General features: G+C 39.4%; 5 protein-coding genes across 8 annotated transcripts; 3 read left to right on the forward strand and 2 right to left on the reverse strand.

The window, feature by feature from the left end:
• Positions 1 to 513: 513 nt before the first annotated feature.
• Positions 514 to 7,028, forward strand: LOC108125311 (phenoloxidase-activating factor 2-like). 2 transcript variants are annotated; one of them, XM_070276830.1, is made up of 3 exons: positions 514 to 528; positions 5,640 to 6,000; positions 6,175 to 7,028. In XM_070276830.1, the coding sequence occupies exon 3, from the start codon at positions 6,241 to 6,243 to the stop codon at positions 6,931 to 6,933; it is 693 nt and encodes a 230-aa protein (XP_070132931.1). In that variant the 5' UTR covers positions 514 to 528; positions 5,640 to 6,000; positions 6,175 to 6,240; the 3' UTR covers positions 6,934 to 7,028. The 2 variants fall into 2 exon arrangements, with proteins under 2 accessions (XP_070132931.1, XP_017096929.3); XM_017241440.3 differs by lacking the exon at positions 514 to 528 and having other exon boundaries at positions 5,516 to 6,000.
• LOC122321692 (uncharacterized) lies at positions 7,003 to 8,061 on the reverse strand. 2 transcript variants are annotated; one of them, XM_070276831.1, is made up of 5 exons: positions 7,848 to 8,061; positions 7,645 to 7,789; positions 7,565 to 7,582; positions 7,307 to 7,461; positions 7,003 to 7,245 (listed from the first exon to the last, which is right to left on the reverse strand). In XM_070276831.1, the coding sequence occupies exons 1-4, from the start codon at positions 7,995 to 7,997 to the stop codon at positions 7,349 to 7,351; spliced, it is 426 nt and encodes a 141-aa protein (XP_070132932.1). In that variant the 5' UTR covers positions 7,998 to 8,061; the 3' UTR covers positions 7,003 to 7,245; positions 7,307 to 7,348. The 2 variants fall into 2 exon arrangements, with proteins under 2 accessions (XP_070132932.1, XP_043068489.1); XM_043212554.2 differs by having other exon boundaries at positions 7,223 to 7,270; positions 7,353 to 7,461.
• A 3,070-nt stretch (positions 8,062 to 11,131) lies between these two features.
• Positions 11,132 to 12,335, forward strand: LOC108125349 (retinaldehyde-binding protein 1). The gene is made up of 4 exons (XM_017241482.3): positions 11,132 to 11,298; positions 11,362 to 11,737; positions 11,796 to 11,970; positions 12,027 to 12,335. The coding sequence occupies exons 1-4, from the start codon at positions 11,220 to 11,222 to the stop codon at positions 12,201 to 12,203; spliced, it is 807 nt and encodes a 268-aa protein (XP_017096971.3). The 5' UTR covers positions 11,132 to 11,219; the 3' UTR covers positions 12,204 to 12,335.
• A 281-nt stretch (positions 12,336 to 12,616) lies between these two features.
• Ku80 lies at positions 12,617 to 15,137 on the forward strand. Its single transcript, XM_017241418.3, has 5 exons — positions 12,617 to 12,743; positions 12,800 to 12,895; positions 12,948 to 13,171; positions 13,226 to 13,348; positions 13,401 to 15,137. The coding sequence occupies exons 1-5, from the start codon at positions 12,729 to 12,731 to the stop codon at positions 15,034 to 15,036; spliced, it is 2,094 nt and encodes a 697-aa protein (XP_017096907.2). The 5' UTR covers positions 12,617 to 12,728; the 3' UTR covers positions 15,037 to 15,137.
• A 573-nt stretch (positions 15,138 to 15,710) lies between these two features.
• On the reverse strand, positions 15,711 to 17,662 carry LOC108125304 (leucine carboxyl methyltransferase 1). Of its 2 annotated transcripts, none has more exons than XM_017241433.3 (4): positions 17,303 to 17,662; positions 16,686 to 17,111; positions 16,276 to 16,592; positions 15,711 to 16,188 (listed from the first exon to the last, which is right to left on the reverse strand). In XM_017241433.3, exons 1-4 carry the CDS (start codon positions 17,567 to 17,569, stop codon positions 16,152 to 16,154), a joined length of 1,047 nt encoding a protein of 348 aa, XP_017096922.2. In that variant the 5' UTR covers positions 17,570 to 17,662; the 3' UTR covers positions 15,711 to 16,151. The 2 variants fall into 2 exon arrangements, with proteins under 2 accessions (XP_017096922.2, XP_017096923.2); XM_017241434.3 differs by having other exon boundaries at positions 16,288 to 16,592; positions 17,303 to 17,661.
• Positions 17,663 to 18,601: the final 939 nt, after the last annotated feature.

Raw genomic sequence — 18,601 nt, forward strand, 5'->3', positions numbered from 1 at the left:
TCTCTTCTAGATGAAACAGTTTATAATTTATACTTATTTGGATCTTTGAAAAGGCTATTTTAGGAGTATAATCTTATAAAATTGCCTGTCGACTTTGTCTTCCATTTAAATCCTCAGTGTAGCTACTCAGCCATTGTCTTTGCCTTCATCGTTCGTTCACAAATCTATTTTAATATTTTCTTATTTGCCACTGACATTTAAGGGGGAAAAAATCATATAAATTGCTGCAGACTGCCTTTTTGCCATCAATGTGTTGTTGTTTCTGAGCTGGGCTTAAGTCGACTACCTTAGAAGTTCCTTCGAGGAATTTACCAAGCGAGTACCAAGGAACATAACTAAAAAAGGTTTTTTTCCCCTTACTATTATTTCCACGTACTTAAATTTTTTTTCTTTAGCTGTAGGAACTCCCATAATCATACGAATACATAAATGTGCGCACAGCGGAGGACAACGAAGACGATGACGTCGGCCGAGAGATATGCAGAGATATAAAGCAATTTTCTACGTAAATACTTTGTAATGGATTTAGTAAGTAGTAAAGTATGACGCGTTTGCCATCTAGAGCATGTCGGCGTATATCTGTGCTTCTTTAAGTGTGTGCCAGTCTATGAGTGTGTTTGTGTATGTGCTCAAAGCTGTGGCAGGACATTTGTGTATGAGTGTGTCTGTGTGAGCCATGTTTGATATTGTAAATCTCAGCATATATATTTTTGCGCATCATATAATTGATGAAAAAGTATTACAGCGATTTTCAACGGCACATTGTTGTTGCATACTTATATGCGCAGACAGTAATGCCATCGTTTGCCTCGTATAGCCTTAGTAAATGGAGCGTGGTGAGTGAATTATATTTAATGCTTTGTGTAATTTAAATATAATAAAATGTCGTACATCTTTCCCTTTTTCTCTGACAGCCAGAAATAGGTTTAAAGCTTACAAACACACACACACAGCCAGACAGACAGAAAAATAATAATTTTCCATACTTTGGCAGACACATAACGCAGTCGTAAAATGTATTATGCTCATGCCTTTTTACACATTTGAGCCAAAAAAATATATACGAGCTCTTAAGTGCCGGTATATGCAAACAAATAAACATATACGAGAGAGTGTTTTCTGTCTGTATCTTATTGGTAGTAGCTCAGCTAACAACAGATCCTTTAATCCTCTTTCAACTTTTTCTAAAAATAAGTTCGGAAGTTTTGGCCTTACTCCTAAAAAGAAAACACTTACCTGACAAGGACTTTAACAGATTTTTCAAAATAATATCTATTTTCAAGGTATTAATTTCGTTTTACCCTTTTGGTTGTTTTGATTCTGCGTACAATGTACTTTTTTCCCCTCAAATACAATACATTCGAACCACTATACGTTTGCCAAAAATTTGTTCACATACAACTTGATTAAAAAACCACAATAACCCACAATACAAAAACAACAAAATAGAAATAAAAGCCAAATCTGAAGGGAAAAAAAAAGGTCAATGAGTATTCGATTGCGAATTGCGGGATACCAAACAGTTCCCAATATGACGCCACCGACATGTTGTGACAAGGAGGTCGGCCACAGGGTAATTTAAATGAAATGAACAACAAATGCACTCACACTCGTAAAAGGAAAACAAAGCCAGAGCCACTCCAAGCCCATCCATGCGACATGTGCCGCAAATGCTGGCCAAAAATAAATAGCTGCTGTAAATTCGAGCCATCCACAAGCTGGGGCGGCCAGCGGAGCGAACGAGCGAACGAGTTGACTGGTCTCATGCCCGATGATTGGGAGCTCGAATAACCGCCAGGCTTCCTCCCACATATTGCTTTTCAAATTGGTCATCGACTATAATAAAAAAAAAAAAACCATCCAACAAAAAACGAAAAAAGAACAACGAGGTCAAGCTTTTATGGCGTTAACAAATTGCTTTTTATAACACAATTCCGAACAAGAACCAAACAATAATACTAAGTCATTTGTTTCTGAACAGCGAATAAATTTGTTAACCATATTCTTTTAAGAAATAAGAATTTAAATAAGAGATCCACTTAGATCCACTTATCTGAGATCCAATTATCTAAGATACACTTTTTTTTAACCTTTTTTATTCGGTAAAAGTGAAAATATATTATTTTCACACCCATACCTTAGTTGGCCTCTAATAACAACTTCAATACTACTTCAATAAATTTTAAAATCTTAGGACTTTTTGATTATGAAATTTTCCAACAAAAACTTGTACCAACTTTTTAAGGATGCTGGACTTGATTTGGCCACTTTGACTTTCCGTCGTCAAATTGAAATCATTTCGGTGTATCTGACCTGGATACATCTTATAATGGAGATCTGGAGCCTGGCCTTCTATGGTTTGGATTCAGTTACCCAGAGTTTTCAAATAATTCTTCTTTTGTTTGATGGGCCATCTGAGTAATATCCAATTCGTTTTTACAAACCCCGAACTCTAATTCATTTCGACCAATAAATGTTCCTTTAAAATTCTGTGAGTAAATACCGTGTTACTTTATCTGTGGTTTAAAAACTTTGAAAAAATCATAAGAATGAAAAGTCTGGTACCATATATTTTCATGACACTGCACATCGGACGTTGCCAATTCCATTTGCGTCAGCTCCCCGGGCTGTGTGCTCTTTCTATTATAAATAACAAATCCCTAAATACTCCACTCAAAATTCAATTAAAACTCTCGAAGCACCAGCCCCAGCACCGGCAGATTTAGTAAGCTCCTCCCCAAGCCACAAATCCATCGGGGAGTTGGAATGGTGCTGCGAATATGATGTTGCCTGGGGGAGAATAACAAAAATCTCCTTTTCTGTTGCGTTCGCAGACACAACAGTTCACGAAGACAACAAAAAATTGAGTGGTTTTTGCGTTTTTCTAATTTTTTTTCCTTAAGTTTCTTGTTGGCAAATATTTATCAACTGTTTGGGGAGACAATTTGTCCCGTGGCTAAATGTAAGCATTTGAAAAATATAATCTAACAATTGTTTTTCGGTTTAACGAGACTAGATATAGGATATTGGCCGTCCAGAAAGGCAGGCCTATTTCTTACACCAGACAATGCAAATTGCCAAGCTGTCCTGCTAATGAAAAGCACAAAAGATCCCTTGGCCAAGGTTGTTAAAGCTGTGTATTTTGGGCCCGACAGTTGCACATGTCTGCAGTGGCATACAAATGTCATTAGGGGAGGCCCCAAGCAAAAGAAAACTGATTGTTGGCAACGGATTGAGATGAAAACGTGAAAGCTTAAAAAAATCTATAGTGTATATTAGATAATATTTTCTAAACAGAGTCCTAAATGTTGCAAAATAGCATAGCATTTCTTAAAGAAATACATATGCCGGAAGTGATAAGCCCCATTTCCGTTTCTAACCAGCTCCCATCTCTAGCGATTGGCTTCTTTGGGAGACGTTGTTTGAGCCATTGCGAACAGCTGTTTCCCCTGACGGTTTTTTGTGGGCCTGTTAAGTGTGCAGTTTTTTCCCCCACAGGGGTCCTCCCCCATCGCCCCGGGTTCACTGTGTGTGCGTGTTAAATGTGTGCGATTTGTCGTGGCAGCTCTTTAATGGCCACTGCCAGAGTGCCACAATGGCAGAGGGGCTGGGCGGTGTGGTTCGGGGGGTTGCCCGTTATGCTTCTTATGGTTTTGCATGGCGGCACGTGTGGGGCATGCAGATGGTCAGTGGCGGGGTGTGGGTAGGGTTTTCGGTATCCGGTCTGAGTCCGGGACCGGGCCAGCGACCGCTTATCCCGTCCTCGCCTTCGCAAAACTAAAATTGAACAAATTCCTGACAAATTGGAATTTGGTTTAGTTTTTTTTTTTTTTTTTTCTGAAAGCTTTCGCCTTACCCTCTGGTTTCTCGGTCATTTCTTGTGGCGGCGAAATTTCCTCACATTTTTCTTCCTTTCTTTTTTGCATCGTTTTTGTGCGCTCGTTGCTATTGTTTCTACAACATTTCCACGCAAGATTTCGTCTCAAATATGCGCTCGGCCATTATGATTATTTCTACATTGCGTTCACCTACCCCCTGACCGCTCGTCATGGGTCCTGTTGAAAAATGACACTTTACAACACTTGTAATTTGTTCCCTGTTGCCCAGAGTCCTTCGGACTCCAATGCATTAGAGGGGGATTGTAAGATGAGGTTGGGGATTCCAACCCACTTTTGTTTTCTTTGCATTTTGTTTGTTACTCAACATTGGTTAAGTAAGCCGAAGGACATTGGGCGGTGCTGTAAATTATAGGCATTGGTAGGATTTCATACATACTTTTACATTGCAATCTTATAGGTACTTTGTTAGTAAAGATTTGTTCCTATTTCTTATTTTTTTTCTAAATGTCCTTTTTCAAATAAAAATTAAATAGGTAGCTACCTCCTAGCGAATTTGCTTATATGGATAATTTCTATCTAGTAGCTATCTATACACTTTAGTAAACCGACTCTATATTTGGGGTTTCCTAATAAACACGCACTCATTGTAAAAATGAATGCTACTTGATTACTGCCAAATGCGGCATCAATCCAGGTAACCACAATTTAATCAGCCTGCAAACAATGCCGGCTACTCAGAATATGAAACCCGACCGCAAAACCAAATGTTTATTATTTAACATTCAAATTAAATGCATTATTTATAGATTTTGGATAATTACAAAAAGTCACGTTGGCAAAAGAGACTAATTTAAATTACATCGAATGTTTAAAATCAAAAAGTGGGTCCAAATTTTGTGGTTATTAATGTACAAAACATGGGCGAATAATTAAAATCGAGCCATTTCGTGACGGGAGACTGAAATGTTATTTATTTCAATAAGGGTAATCCAATGTTTTATTTAAAAATTACATATATTGCGAAGTGGATCCAAATTCTCGGTAAGATCCAGAAAAGTTCATCCCGATTGGCTCATAGGCCTCGCATCCTGTGGGGAATACCTATGGGAAGTCTTCTTTATGACTGCATACGAATTGTTTCACAAAGTTATACTCGACTTGACACTCTGCCAAGATAGCGGATTATGTACCTATAGAGACAGACATACATAATATTAAATTCATTATACTATGTGGAGAGCCAAAATGAAACTGATGTCAACAATTGAAAAAACACAGAAACATGAGACAAACTCGTAAGCGTTATCAGCCGCTGATAATGAAACAGGGATGACTCAAAATAATGTATATTCATAATTCTGTTAATAGGGACATTCTTTTAAAAATATGTAGACTCTATTAAGAAGTACGGTGGCATAATATGTGCATTAACCTACATTGTCCAATATTAATACCATATATTCAATGTGTTATACCCTAATTTATGGTTCGTCAGGTTCCTTGGGCCACCTAATAGGCGCACCATTTTATAATTTTAGAATGAACCCCACTTATTTTTTGTAGTATATTATCAATATTTCTTTTGTATATTAATTTAAATCGGGGCCAAGCTTTACTGTGTCTAGTGTTCTCTTGTTTAATCTTTTAAAATTTGAATGAAAATCAGTCGTCTTCAATCTCTCGTTTCGACTTGTTTCATTGTTTTTTTTAAGAAAAATTAAAATTTTAGCTAAAAAAAATGAGCAATGCTAAAATCCAAGTTGTGTCGCTATTAATTTTATTAAACGTGAATCTTTTCAGACTTTCTTTCGGAAATAAAGATGATGCATCAACAACCTTAACCCTATCCACATTGACAACCAGCCCACTCACTACGACTCCCACTGATAATATTAGATTTGATGAATACGAAGAAAACAATGAAGAAGTCTACGACGATATTGGAACTGATCCTTTATCAACAAACATAACCACAAACACAACCACAACCATTGAAGTACCGATATATATAAGAAAGCCGTGTGGATTCACTAAATACTGTGTAAAACACGAAGAGTGTGGAAGTCGTACTGGAAAAATAATCATTGAATTAGATAGACCCGAAAACTACCTGTGCCATTATTTGGAAACTTGCTGCGAAGAAAGCGAAATAAAAAAATCCGTAAGCACTATTGTAAAAAAAAACCTTATATGCTTAAGTTCGACAAAATATATATATATTTTTACATATATTTTTTTTTGTTGTAAAAAAGAAATATTTTTACATATTTTAAAGTTAGTTAAAAAATTTTATAATTTGATAAATTTTTTAAAACTAATTTTTTTGATTTTCCAGCCATCTCCACGTGAAGTCAATTCAGCAAATAATCAGTGCGGGATTACCAATGTGGAAGGCCTTTATATGACTGTGAAAAGCAGTGGCAACGAGACTAGCTTTGCGGAGTATCCCTTCGTGGTAGCCATTCTGGACTCGGCATCGAATCCCATATGCAACGGTGTCCTGATAAGTCACACGGTGGTTCTGTCGGCAGCTTCCTGTTTTCCTCCAAATGAGACCATGATAGTGAGGGCTGGCGACTGGGACCTTCTAACGGACAACGAGATAGTCCCGCACGAAGATCGCTTAGTCAAGAAAACCATTGTGCATAAAAAGTTTATATTGTCAGATTTCCTATACAATTTAGCATTGGCGATCCTGGAGAGCGCCTTTCCGCGTACAAGGCACATAGTTCCCGTTTGCAAATACGATGATCTTGGCACCTCGATACTTAACACTAGCTGCATTGCCGTAGGATGGAATGTATTTAAATATGCTAAATTTCCGCCAGAAAGAAATATTGTTTTTAAGATGGACGTAGACACCACAAAGACTTCTAAAAGTGATTGGGATGGAAGCATCAAGTCAAGTGTCAGCCTCTCCAGGCGCTATAATTTTATGGGATCACCTCTTATCTGTCCCAACGAGAGGAACCAATACTTTGTAGTGGGAATATGGAGCTACATGACCGGCGAGAAAAACCAACCCGTTTTTGCTAACGTTACAAAGAATCGTGAATGGATTAATGAGCACCTAATGCGTGACGGGGAATTTTAAAATTAAAATCCTTAATCCAATTCTATTTCGAACAACATGAATAATATTTGAGGAATAAAACAAAGGATGTTGGCTCCTTGCGTTGCACACCTTTACGAATATTGGTTTTATTTGGGTATAATCCTTTTAGGAAAAACGCTACGAAACATAATATTTAACATTCTTTTCCGCAGTCGGCGCCCTTGCAGATGTCGCAAAAGGAGGCTCCAACATCGTAGTACTCCACGGTACTGAGGCTCGTGTCATAGTAATCGTATAGCTTGACATAGGAGGGTTTTTGCTGTGCCACCACTTGGAGTCTGGCTGCTATTACTGTGACGCAGATCGGTTGATGAGGCTTCAAATTGTCGAATTATATGAAATTATACACAACCTGGTCCCCGTTATAGTTCGTGGATAGTTAAAAATTATTTTCTTACTCGGTTAAATTTTCGAAGAGGCAAGTCTCCGAAAAGTGGTTTCGGTGTATTGGATTAAATGTTTCAGAAGAGGTTGATGACGGAGAACGAGCAGGAATCACGATGTCGCCTATTTTTTAGAGATATTTCATACAATGTGTTTAAATTATTCATAATTTATATTATTCATAAATTTTATTCATAATTTCTTAAAGTCAAATAACAAAACTCACCTCCATCATGGCAGTCCTCTGAAAAAAAGATTAAATTAACTTAGAATTTTAGAGTTTCTTTTGCGTTCTGTAAGACTTACCATAGATAATATCGCTTTTTAATCTTGCGTTCGTTAAAATTATAAGGCCAGAAGTTCCGTGAGTGCCAAGATCACTAAATATATTCTCCCGACTCAGGTCGTTTCCACCTCGGAGTAGTAGAACACATTGATCTGCTATTTGAATCTGAAAAGTTATAAAAAAAAATAATAAATCGAAAAGACGAATCATTCAGAATACATACCGAGTTGCCGAAATCCTTCTCAAAAGTGACTGTCTTCATATCCATTCTCATTTCCTCGCCCTCGAAGCTGTAGACATAGAACGTGGCTTCCGGAATCATGCGGAATGAAACGGTCATCTTTACAGTCCTATTCCTCGTGTTCGATTTCATTTTAATGTAGGAGTTGTATAAGATATTACCCCTTGCGACGATCGTGAGCAAAAACCTCGCAATAGGTCTTTCGGATACCACATTAAATTGTAGTCTTTCATTCAACTTGGGACGTCTAAATACAAAAATTAATTTAAGATAAGCTCGAGAATGAATCCCAAGAATACTCACTTTGAATTGTTAATCTCAAGCCGAAAAGATTTTTGTTCTTTACAAATTGATTCTCTTAGACTCGCTGAGTTCTCTAAAGTAGCAATTACGTGGCAAACCCTGCATCTTAAGTCGGGCATTAGCATCGCTACGGTGGCTATGCCGTTTCTGATCGGCGCTTCGGTAAAGCGTTTCATACCGCAGCAGGAGAAGGTGTAGCTGACATTACTTTCCAAACCAGTAACGGCCGAATCATTTAAATTCTTAACCACAACGGGAAAGTTAAGCTCCTGTTGTGGGCTAAAAATGGTTGGCCATTCGTAGGACTCCAGTCGGTATCGGTACTGGTGGAGGGTTACATAAGCGGACCCGTTCTGACTGATGCCAGTGAGGTCCTCGGTGACCACTGCCACGACCTTCAAGGGTGACTTCATACTGGCGACGAATGGAATCTCTAAACTGACCTTGCCGTTGATGTCGATAGTATGTGCCTGGGAGCTCCCTTCGATGGATATGGTGGCCATTCCCTTGACCCCCTTGCCAAATGTATATTTTGCTGTGATTGATGCTTTGATATTTCCAGCGGTAGCCAATATGTTCTCTTCTGTCTTGACAATCACTTGAAACTTGGGCAGCACGTATTTGTCTACCTCGAAGGATTTCTTCTCCAAGGTTTCGTTCTGAATCGAGACAGTAAGCTGCCAGGTGCCCAGTACAGGCTGATCAGAGAGCTGGAGCTCTCCCGAGAATACTCCATTAACTGGTGTAATGTCGGTCCATTGCTGGATACGGTTTTGAGCTCCATCGGCGATGGATATGGTAATAGGCTTTTGAATTGTGGGGGCTTTCATATATCTATCTAAAAAGAGTACTCGGAACTGAACGAGATCTCCAGGCTTGTAGGTAGCTTTATCAGTCTGGACATAGATCGAGGGCTTCTCGACGACGGTTTTTAGCTTCGCAAATTTTTTGAACTCGACACTACCTGACCCTTCTACGGTGAGCTGATAATCACCTTCAGGCAGTTGTTCCACTTCGAAAGGAATAACCTTTGTGGTCATGGGCTGGATTTGAATCCTCTCGGTCTTTTGATACGAGGGGCCACTTAGAGTGGCAACGATATTACAGTCTCCACTGGCACTGTGCAGGGAAACAGCCACATTGAAGGTCATGTTTGATTTTATAGTGTCAGGAACCATAACTGAGTATATGCTAAAAAATAATTGATAAGAATAAAAAGTGAATTATTTTGAAAATGATTTATGAAACTCTTGAAAATTCAGATTAAAATGTTAGTCATTTGTTCTAGTCTTATTAGTAAAAGTTAAAGTTCTTATCATTTTTTGTTTTTGATTTTCCAGAAGTTTGCAAGAAAGTATATAAAAATTATTATTATGAGCTATTTTATTATTGGGTTGCATTTAAAAAGACACTCTTCGGCTCTTCCAAAATCATTTAGAATTTACAGTTTTTTTTGCATCACATATAATTTTTTTTCCATATATTGGTAGTTTTTGTTTTTTTAATGTATAACAAATTGAATTATAATATTTGTGTATACAAATATTCGTCGTATAATTCAATAAAATAGTTCGAATATTTTCTTTGCTTCAACTTACCCATCGTCGTTGGTAGAGAACACATATGGAAGGATCAAAATCCCTATTAGCCACGAGTACATATTTCAAGTATTATTTTGTATTATAGTTTGATGAATTAATTTTGCGACCAATTTGTATAAAACGAAAAAGAACTAATCCATCAGCCTGTTTGCGGCGGGGTTTTTATACTTTTCTGTTGCCTTCCAAATACTGATAAGAAAGTCTAAAAAAAACATATTTTTTACATATTTGTCCAAAACTACGATTGCCAGTTCTTAGGAATAATTTATACATATTTACAACCTGGCCATATAATAACATATTTATACTTATTTATTTTATGACTTAATAAAACCCTTATCAAAACGGGTCAAATACATAGCAGTACAAAATATTATAAGTTACGCAGTGATATATACCATAAAGTATACACATCTTTGATCAGGATTTTCTTTTCTTCAGGTTAATCAGTTGGAATAAATGGGATCGGCCGACTATATTCCATAACCCCGTTTAATACCGTTTTCGAAGCATTCATCATTTCGATGCAGATGTGTATTGGGCAGTTACAGAGCCATACCAATGAAAATAAATCTATTTCTATCTATTAGACACTCATAGTGCAATGTTAATTTCGTCATTTTAATCACAGTCACGACTTATTTTGTTCGTTTATGGTGACTGCCTTTGATGGATGCCCATCCAGCCTTCTCGCTCTGAATGCGTTCGTATTTTAGTAATTAAAAGACTGTACAGTTTTTCTTGGCCAGCTAAACTTTTCTAAGACAATCAATAAACCCTAATGAAATGGAAAATGATGAAATTGCTAGAAACTGTGGGTTGGATGTGGGGGTGGGGCGGACGATGTGGCTGTTATTATGAACAGACAAGGGGCATTATTAAGTCACGTAGCATCGTGTGTAGCTGACATTTTCTTCAATTATCGTACTTATAGTTTCCTTTCGCGTTGCGTCCGACTACTTTTCGACTAGACTTTTTCTTCGCTGGCTCCTCTTCTTTTTTCTGTCTTTCGGGTTAAATGAATTGTGGGTAGAATACGTGGTTAGGTCTCGGTGACAGAAACTTGTGGCTCTTTCAAAAGTGTTATTTGGTAAAGGGCTTTTCTATCTTCCACCCTTAAACTTATCCACCAATTTTTATATATCTGACAGCTTAAATGTATTTATAACTTATATATTAGATATACCCACAGTTAAAACACTTAGGCCTGTCTCGAGCCAAGTTCAAGTTGACAAAATCGAGCGATTCCCAATAATTAACGGCTATTAATAATTCCAACGCGTACGATATGTATATAAACAAAAACAATCCACATCCCAAAAAACCTATTTCAAAAGTCAGTTAGTCAGTGAGAAACGATCGCGTTTCGAGTGCGGATCACAACGGATTGATTTTGAAAATTTATAATTAACTAAAGTTATTATTTGTAGAATTTATATAATAGAATAATATGTTGTTCCTAACTTCCCGGCTCGACCATACAGATGAAGAGATTTTTAAAATCAAACAATTGAGGCAATTGGTGGAAAGTAAGATCATCTTTTTAAGGAGAATCCCTCTTGAAATGAAAGCACTCAGACATTCTCTTCTAGAATGCGATGAACTACGCGTAGGAACGGAGGACACATTGCTAACCAAGTTCCTACACTACACCCGGTGGGATACAATAAAGGCATACCAGGCCATCCACGCCTACTATGAGTTCAAGAAACGCCATCCAACTTGGTTGGCCCGTCATTCCATTGAGCACTACCGCCCCCTTTTTTATGGCACCCACTGCCGTTTTGTGATGCCCCACGTGGACCGGGATGGACGGGTTCTGGTCATCTTCAAGACCGTAGATGGATTCCAGCGGTTTCCAGATTATCTGCAAAGTCTCGTCGAGATGGACGACCTCATCTTCGAGTCCTTGCTTCTGCTGCCACGGGTCCAGGAAAAAGGCATTACAGTCATTTGTGATCTGCAGGGGTGAGACAATAATTAAAAATCAAAATTTTTAATATTTTTTATGATTATTTTTAAACAGAACCACTCGAAATTTTTTGAGACAGTTTTCCCCCACGTTTATGAAAGTCGTTAATGAAAAAAACGGAGTCGTACCCTTCAGTCAGCGTATTGTCCACATTATTCAACGAGGATTTCTTATGCACGTCACATCCACACTCTTCATGCCCTTCATGAACAAGGAATTTAAAGAAAGAGTAAATATTTAAATTATTTTAAATCTTTTTTTATTATTTATTTTGAATAACTGCAGATCTTCACCCACGATGGACGCCATTTGGGCAAACTCCGGGATATGGTTGGCTACGAGAACCTACCGGCGGAATATGGTGGTCCTGCCACAAATGTTCTCGACACAGATCTAATATTTAATCATTTGTTGCAAAATGCTGAATATTTGGAAAAGTTACAGAAATATGAGAAGCTATAATTTTAAAAAAATGTTTTAATCATTTAATTATTGTTTTGTTTGTTGTCATAACTAAATAGCTTATCAGAGGCAAAGTTTAAAATAAGTGGTTAAAATATCATAAGTCTACTAATGTTATTAAAAAAATTTATTTAAAATAAACATTAAATCATTCAAAAGGCATTTCAAAAATTTTGAAATGTCCCGAAATTTTTGAAGTTTATTTACATGGATATGTAGAAACGTATAACAATAAGTTATATAAATATAACCTTACATTTATAATAGTATAAATAAATATACACAAATATAAAATAATAACATTAATATATTTAAATAGAAGGCCTTAAAAATGTATAATATAAAAACAATTGGCAAATATTTCCCATTAGTTGGCAACGCGAAAATGCTCTCAACTTAAAGCTGCTTGCTACAAACCTTACTCTGTGGCGGGATTTCAGGGCTGCCGAAAAACTGGTCTTATTGTTGTGAAATATCTGCTCCGGCTTATTTTGAATTGTAGTTTTTCGTAAATAATCGCAATCTATGGCGTCTAATAAGGTAAGAATGTCACTAATTTCACCTATCTAGAGCTAAAGTCATGTTTCTGTGATCAGGAGTGCCTAATCATCGTGCTGGATATCCGACTCAGCGCTGCCGAGGATGTTAAGCTGAAATCCGTCAAGTGTGTCGCAGAGATTCTGAAGGATAAAGTAAATATTGAGTTCTAAATCTCCAAGGACTTTGCTAACCAGTGTTTAACAGATCGTCTGCGACCGCAAGGACCACGTGTCCTTTGTCCTGGTGGGATGTGACCGCACCGAAAACTCTTTAAATGCTCCCAACATAGTGGAGTTCGGGGACCCGCAACTTTGCAACTGGGACCTTTTGTTGAAGCTCTTTAAATTCGTAAACGAAACCGCATCTGAAGAGGGTGAGTGGCTTGAAGGATTAAACGTCGCACTGGCTCTGCAGGAGAAGGGTTTGGCGTGAGTGTGGACCACCAGGAATGCTTCAAAAATATTGATCCCTTTCTTATCCAGGTTGAAGCCTCAGAGGCAAAGGATACTCCTGCTGTTCGACTTCAATAATATGCCGCAGGACTACAATAAGTTCAACACCATCACGGACAACCTGCTCGAAGCAGGCATTGAACTCATTGTGGGGTAAGCAGTTTCACAGCCACAAAATGCCATATTCTGTAGTGCTTCTCTTCAGCTCCCACAACGTATCCTATATCGATAATGCCGAGACCGGAACGCCGCAGTCCATTTTCAACTTTTCCCGAAAGTGTGGACCCCACGAGCTGGAAAATCAGAAGTACGCCCTTAACCTGGTGCCACGCTGCAACGCAACCCTGTGCAGCTTCAAGGAGGCATTACGATCCGTATTCAAAATAACCAATCGGCGACCCTGGGTGTGGAACGCCAAGCTGCACATTGGCAGCACGATCAGCATTCAGTTGCAGGGCATGATTGCCATGAAGAACCAAACACCGGTTAAACTGGAGAAAGTCTGGGCTGCGGATAATGAGGTGGTAACTCGCGAAACCCGGTACTTTCTGAAGGGCACCGAAGTGAAGCCGCTACCAGAGGACCTGGTGGCTGGATATATGCTTGGCGGCACACCGGTGCCGTACGACGATGCCTTGCTGGAGGCGAAGGTACCGCATCCGCCGGGACTTCACTTTTTCGGGTTCATCAAGCGCGACTCTGTTCCAGACGAGTATTTTTGCGGTGACTCGCTGTACCTGCTGGTACACCAAAAGGAAAACACCACCTCCGCCAAGAAACTTGATGCCCTGGTGCGTGCTCTGGTTGCCTCCGATCGTGCCATTCTCTGCTGGAAGATTTATAGTAAAGAGCTTAATACGCCGCGAATGGTGGTACTGCTGCCTCGGTTGGCGGATGATGTGAACCCGGCCTCGCTATTTATGCTAGAAGTATCTTACTCGGGCCAGCACCACTTCTGGGATTTTCCCGCTTTGCGAACCACCAAGACAGAGTGCAGCGAAGATCAGTTACAAGCAATCGATCGTTTGATCGACAGCTCCGATCTAGAGTGCTCGCTGCGGGACAACCAACAACCAAGGCCCTGGCCTCAGAACGATCTGCTACCATTCGACGGACTGCCCAGTATTTTTGAACAGAACTTGATGGACGTGCTACTGCACCGGGTGCTCCGGAAGAACCAGGACGAAAACGAAGAGCAGTTCCAGAAACTGTTGAAAGATAAGAGTTTCGCTGAAGTGTTCTGGTCCGTGCCAGAGCCTCTCGAAGAGAAGTCCAAGCAGGCAGCTGCCAACGTAAAACACCTCTTTCCACTCCGCTACAGTCGTGCCTGGCTGGAGAAGCTAAAAGCCAAGGAACAGGAGGAGGAATCCAAATTTGTGAAGCCAGAGCCTGTTGAAAAGAATATTACGATGCCTGAAGAGTTGGTGGGTCTATCCAATCCTGCCGCAGACTTTAAACGCATTCTGGAAATCGTTCGATCCCATACCAACGCCACCGAGAAGGATGCCCGTTTTCAAGCCCTTTCAGCCCAAATGCGCGTGGTCATCATCGCCCTGTTGGAACGAAAGAACCTGAACTTAGAACTCTTGGCCGAATTAATCGGCCTCTACAGACAGAGCTGTTTAGAGTTTAACGCTTTTGTGGAATACGAAAAGTTCGCCGAGGACATCAAGAAGACGACACTTACAAAGCACCTCAAAGATTTTTGGGAGAATGTCATGGTAGAAAAGCAGTTGGGTCCTCTGGTTCTGGGCGAACCCGAATTGGATGATGAGCTCCACCTAAATTCCTACTTTACTATTGATAATTGGAACGATCAGGAATCGGCCCAAGACTCGTAAACATTCCACGTAAAGTGAATGATAAATATATTGTTGTTGTTCTATATTATGAGATGATTCTTACATACGCTTTTATTAAACCAACTCTGATTTACATTTTAATTCATTTTTTAAATAAATTGTAATATACATACATTCAATTACTGCTTTTATTTACCTTCATTTTTATGTTTAGTTTCAGAATTTTGAGGAAATATCCTCCAGAAAATTAAAGAAAATATCTAATAAATATTTCCTTGGTAGGTTTTGATGCAGAATAATAGACAATCGATCTACAAATCGTTTAAGATATTCCGCTCAACAATCGGATAAAAATTGGCCAAGAAACAACGTTTGCAGTGGGCCATACTGTGCCCTCTTGTATTTTCCACCATTTTGAAGGGGACCCACCAGAAATTTTAATAAAAAATCTAAAAAATATTTCGTTGCTAAGTTTTGATGCAGATTGAAAGAGAATCGATCTACAAATCGTTTGAGGTATTCCGCTTAACAATAGGATAAATATTGGCCAAGATAAAGCCTTCGTAGTGTGCTCCATCGTCCTGCCTTTCTTTCTCACAATTTTCAATAGTAGTCCCCAGAAAATTTAACCCCCGTTTTGTAAAGCTTGACCTTTACACATTTCAGCTGAATACTTTCAACCATGTACACAAATTATAAAGACTTCGAAAGTGTTTCTTCCAATTACATTTAGTTTTAATTAATTTCAAATACATTTACACTTTATCAACGCACACATAAATGGGGGAATGAAAAAAACGTATGGCCAATGAATTAGTCATTCATTAATAGTTTTCGCCATTGCTTTTATGCACAACTCGTTGGTGATGAATTAGTTTTCTAAGAATAAGCAAAAAGATTTATGAATATAAATAGTTTAACAAGGAAATCGCTTAAGGAACAATACATAATTTACAAATTAATGTTGTTGTGGGTGGGTCTGTATGCGGGATAAATATTTGAATACGTTCAGATTTTTTGAATATTCCTTTTTTAATTTAACACGTTAAGCAAAAACTTTTGGCATAGCCTTTCCAGCATATTAAAGAGACAATAAATGATGCGTTAATGTGGTTTGGTCTCCACCTCCATCGTTCATAGGCTCGTTCCTCTTCTTAGTCAATATTCAGCGAGGACATTAGCTCCTCTACCCTGTTTTAGAAAAAAAAAGTAGAGATATGACATTTGTTAATATTGCGGAAAAGGGAAAAAGATTGCGAATTAGATACGAATTTTTACACTGGCACGCACGTGATATCTATGTCCTGAAAGGCCAGTCCCAGCCAGGCAACAACCAGGCAATAATGTTGAAAAAGCTGCAAGAGGAGCTCGCCCTCGTCGAGCATCTCAAGCCGCTCGATACGCTGTCGCTCCGCCGCTGAGATGCTCTCATACACTTGCACCATGTCCCAGGCGCGTGCTCCGCTCCAACCGCTATCCTTGAAGCGGTTTCGCTGGGTTTCTAGCGACAAGCAGGACTCGACCCCGGCCAGACTGCATCCCCGTCCCCGCAGGTTGTTGAGCATTACTTCGCCGAACCGGTCATTCATGTTTACCTAAGACGATTACAAATTTTAATTAACATTACGACGATTTTAGCAGGTTATATGATAACTATATAATATAATATTTTATAACAGATATGTTACCTGTTCATAGTTGACAAAGACCGCGGCCTGAAACTTTTGCGCTATCCATTGTAGGAGATTGCGACAGTTTTGCGCCTCGATATAGACGAGTACGCACTCGGCAAGGAAGATTGTGGGCAGGGTGTAGTCCACTTCGGCCTGCTGCAGCTTACTGTCGACCTCGTCGAGATTGCGCAGATCTACGCCCATTAAGTGGTAGCTGGGTCCATGTAGATCGGTAGGGCTGAGCCGTACCTCGCCATCCTCGTCATGGATCTTTGCCAGCAGGGCCTTGTTGCGTTTGATTGTGTAGCACTTGCGGGCAGTGACCGTGGGGAAGTCCAACTCGATAAAGTTCTTCACTTGGTGGGCGGTGTCCCTCAGGCGGAAGTAGAGGGTGTCGAAGCCGCAGCCCAGGTTGATGATCTGGCAGTTTCCCGACGTTTTCTGCAATAAAAATGCATGCCTATGAGTTTCCCGACAAGGCCATCCTCTCCAGCGCAAGCATGCGCATCGGTGGCCTTGGAGCTGTCCTTGGACAGTGCAACAGGAGGTCGATTCGACCTTTGCACATGCCAGACGCTTCGACGCCTTTGCACTGTCCTTGCCACCCCCTCTGCCCACTTGCCCAGACTGACCTTCAGGAACTTCTCGACGCACATCTCTACCCCCTTGACGCGGGCAAAGTAACCACGGTTGATCTCTGGTGCTTTTCGCTCCTGATTCCGCACAAAGTACCCAATATAGTCGTCCTTCCAGTAGCCCAGTCGCACCGCACACCGTTTGCAATCACTGGCATCGTCGTTGGTGGCTATCACGGCCTCATCGCATGGGTGGAACTTGTGGGTAGAGCTGTTTCCGACGTTTGAGGCAGAGCTGATCCCGCCAGTTGTTGGCGGCTCCATGGCTCAATGTTTGTGTAGTTTTCGAACTCCTGTGTAGCGTTTATTTACAAAATCAATGCAAGGAGCTCCACAATTAGTGGTGGAGAAACTTGGATGGAAAACGATGCATCGATAAATCTGCGTGACTGGTGGAAAAAAATCTGCATATCTGGCAACGTTGCCCGTTTTGGGCGGCAATTTTAAAATTTCTTGTTCTAATTATATGGATTTGTATGATTATTTCAAGTATAATCAGCAACAGTAAACCGTCTAGCACAGTTTCACTTGGATGCGTATTTATCAGCATATTTATTCGAAATTTGAACAAAAAGTTATTTAGAATTTCTTGAATTATAACTATAATCTTAATCATTAAATTAGCTATATTTTTACTTTAACTAAAGCTTAGGTATGTAGGACAAAAATGTACACAATTTCCGCTTTCAAAGATTCAGTAATTAGAAATTTTGCATCACAAAAGTGAATTGTACTTTGCATAATTTCTAATCAATGTCTATTATATACCGAGAGGCAGCCAAGATGATGGGTTGTGATTCATGCTTTGTCCCAGTACCCAGTCACTGAAGACAAGAAAGCAATTGGAGATCGGTTCACATTTTGACCCCCACATATTGAGTCTGTCCAGGGATGGGCGTAGCTGCTAATTTCAATTATCCGACGACGAAGACGATGCTTCCGATGTCAAAGATGCGGGAAGCAATTAAAACACTTGAACGCGGACACGCTCTGTTTACAATTTTGACCCTTTCTTTATTAATGAAGTGCTTAAGTCAATTAGGCCAAAGGAAAAATTAAGTTAAATGCTGCTTAAGGCAAAGAAAACCATTTAAATTAAAGAGTTTTATTTTTTAAATAATGCATGTTAAGCATTAAATACGATATTGGATGTATTGTAAAGATAGAGTTTCAAGGGATCTGGATCTAATTAAAAATGTATATAATTTATGACCTATCCCTTAAAAATAATATTAATTGGAGAGGCATAAGTGGAGCACTTGTCGCCCTCCAGAAGGGGTCAGATACCATGCCTGG

This window comes from Drosophila bipectinata, chromosome 2L (genome assembly GCF_030179905.1).
Source record: "Drosophila bipectinata strain 14024-0381.07 chromosome 2L, DbipHiC1v2, whole genome shotgun sequence".
NCBI lineage: Eukaryota > Metazoa > Arthropoda > Insecta > Diptera > Drosophilidae > Drosophila > Drosophila bipectinata.

Bases quoted from the DNA above. Each gene is read 5' to 3' on its own strand.
- LOC108125311 (XM_017241440.3), top strand. From the start codon at position 5,578: ATGAGCAATGCTAAAATCCAAGTTGTGTCGCTATTAATTTTATTAAAC. The intron at 6,001-6,174 runs GTAAGCACTATT...TTGATTTTCCAG, and splicing joins AAAGCGAAATAAAAAAATCC to CCATCTCCACGTGAAGTCAA.
- LOC122321692 (XM_043212554.2), bottom strand. From the start codon at position 7,997: ATGAAATCGAACACGAGGAATAGGACTGTAAAGATGACCGTTTCATTC. The intron at 7,790-7,847 runs GTATGTATTCTG...ATAACTTTTCAG, and splicing joins AGAAGGATTTCGGCAACTCG to ATTCAAATAGCAGATCAATG. The intron at 7,271-7,352 runs GTAAGAAAATAA...GACAATTTGAAG, and splicing joins CTCTTCGAAAATTTAACCGA to CCTCATCAACCGATCTGCGT.
- LOC108125349 (XM_017241482.3), top strand. From the start codon at position 11,220: ATGTTGTTCCTAACTTCCCGGCTCGACCATACAGATGAAGAGATTTTT. The intron at 11,738-11,795 runs GTGAGACAATAA...ATTTTTAAACAG, and splicing joins GTCATTTGTGATCTGCAGGG to AACCACTCGAAATTTTTTGA. The intron at 11,971-12,026 runs GTAAATATTTAA...GAATAACTGCAG, and splicing joins ACAAGGAATTTAAAGAAAGA to ATCTTCACCCACGATGGACG.
- Ku80 (XM_017241418.3), top strand. The intron at 12,896-12,947 runs GTAAATATTGAG...AGTGTTTAACAG, and splicing joins CAGAGATTCTGAAGGATAAA to ATCGTCTGCGACCGCAAGGA. The intron at 13,172-13,225 runs GTGAGTGTGGAC...TTTCTTATCCAG, and splicing joins CTGCAGGAGAAGGGTTTGGC to GTTGAAGCCTCAGAGGCAAA.
- LOC108125304 (XM_017241433.3), bottom strand. From the start codon at position 17,569: ATGGAGCCGCCAACAACTGGCGGGATCAGCTCTGCCTCAAACGTCGGA. The intron at 17,112-17,302 runs GTCAGTCTGGGC...TTTTTATTGCAG, and splicing joins GCGTCGAGAAGTTCCTGAAG to AAAACGTCGGGAAACTGCCA. The intron at 16,189-16,275 runs GTAAAAATTCGT...TTTCTAAAACAG, and splicing joins GATATCACGTGCGTGCCAGT to GGTAGAGGAGCTAATGTCCT.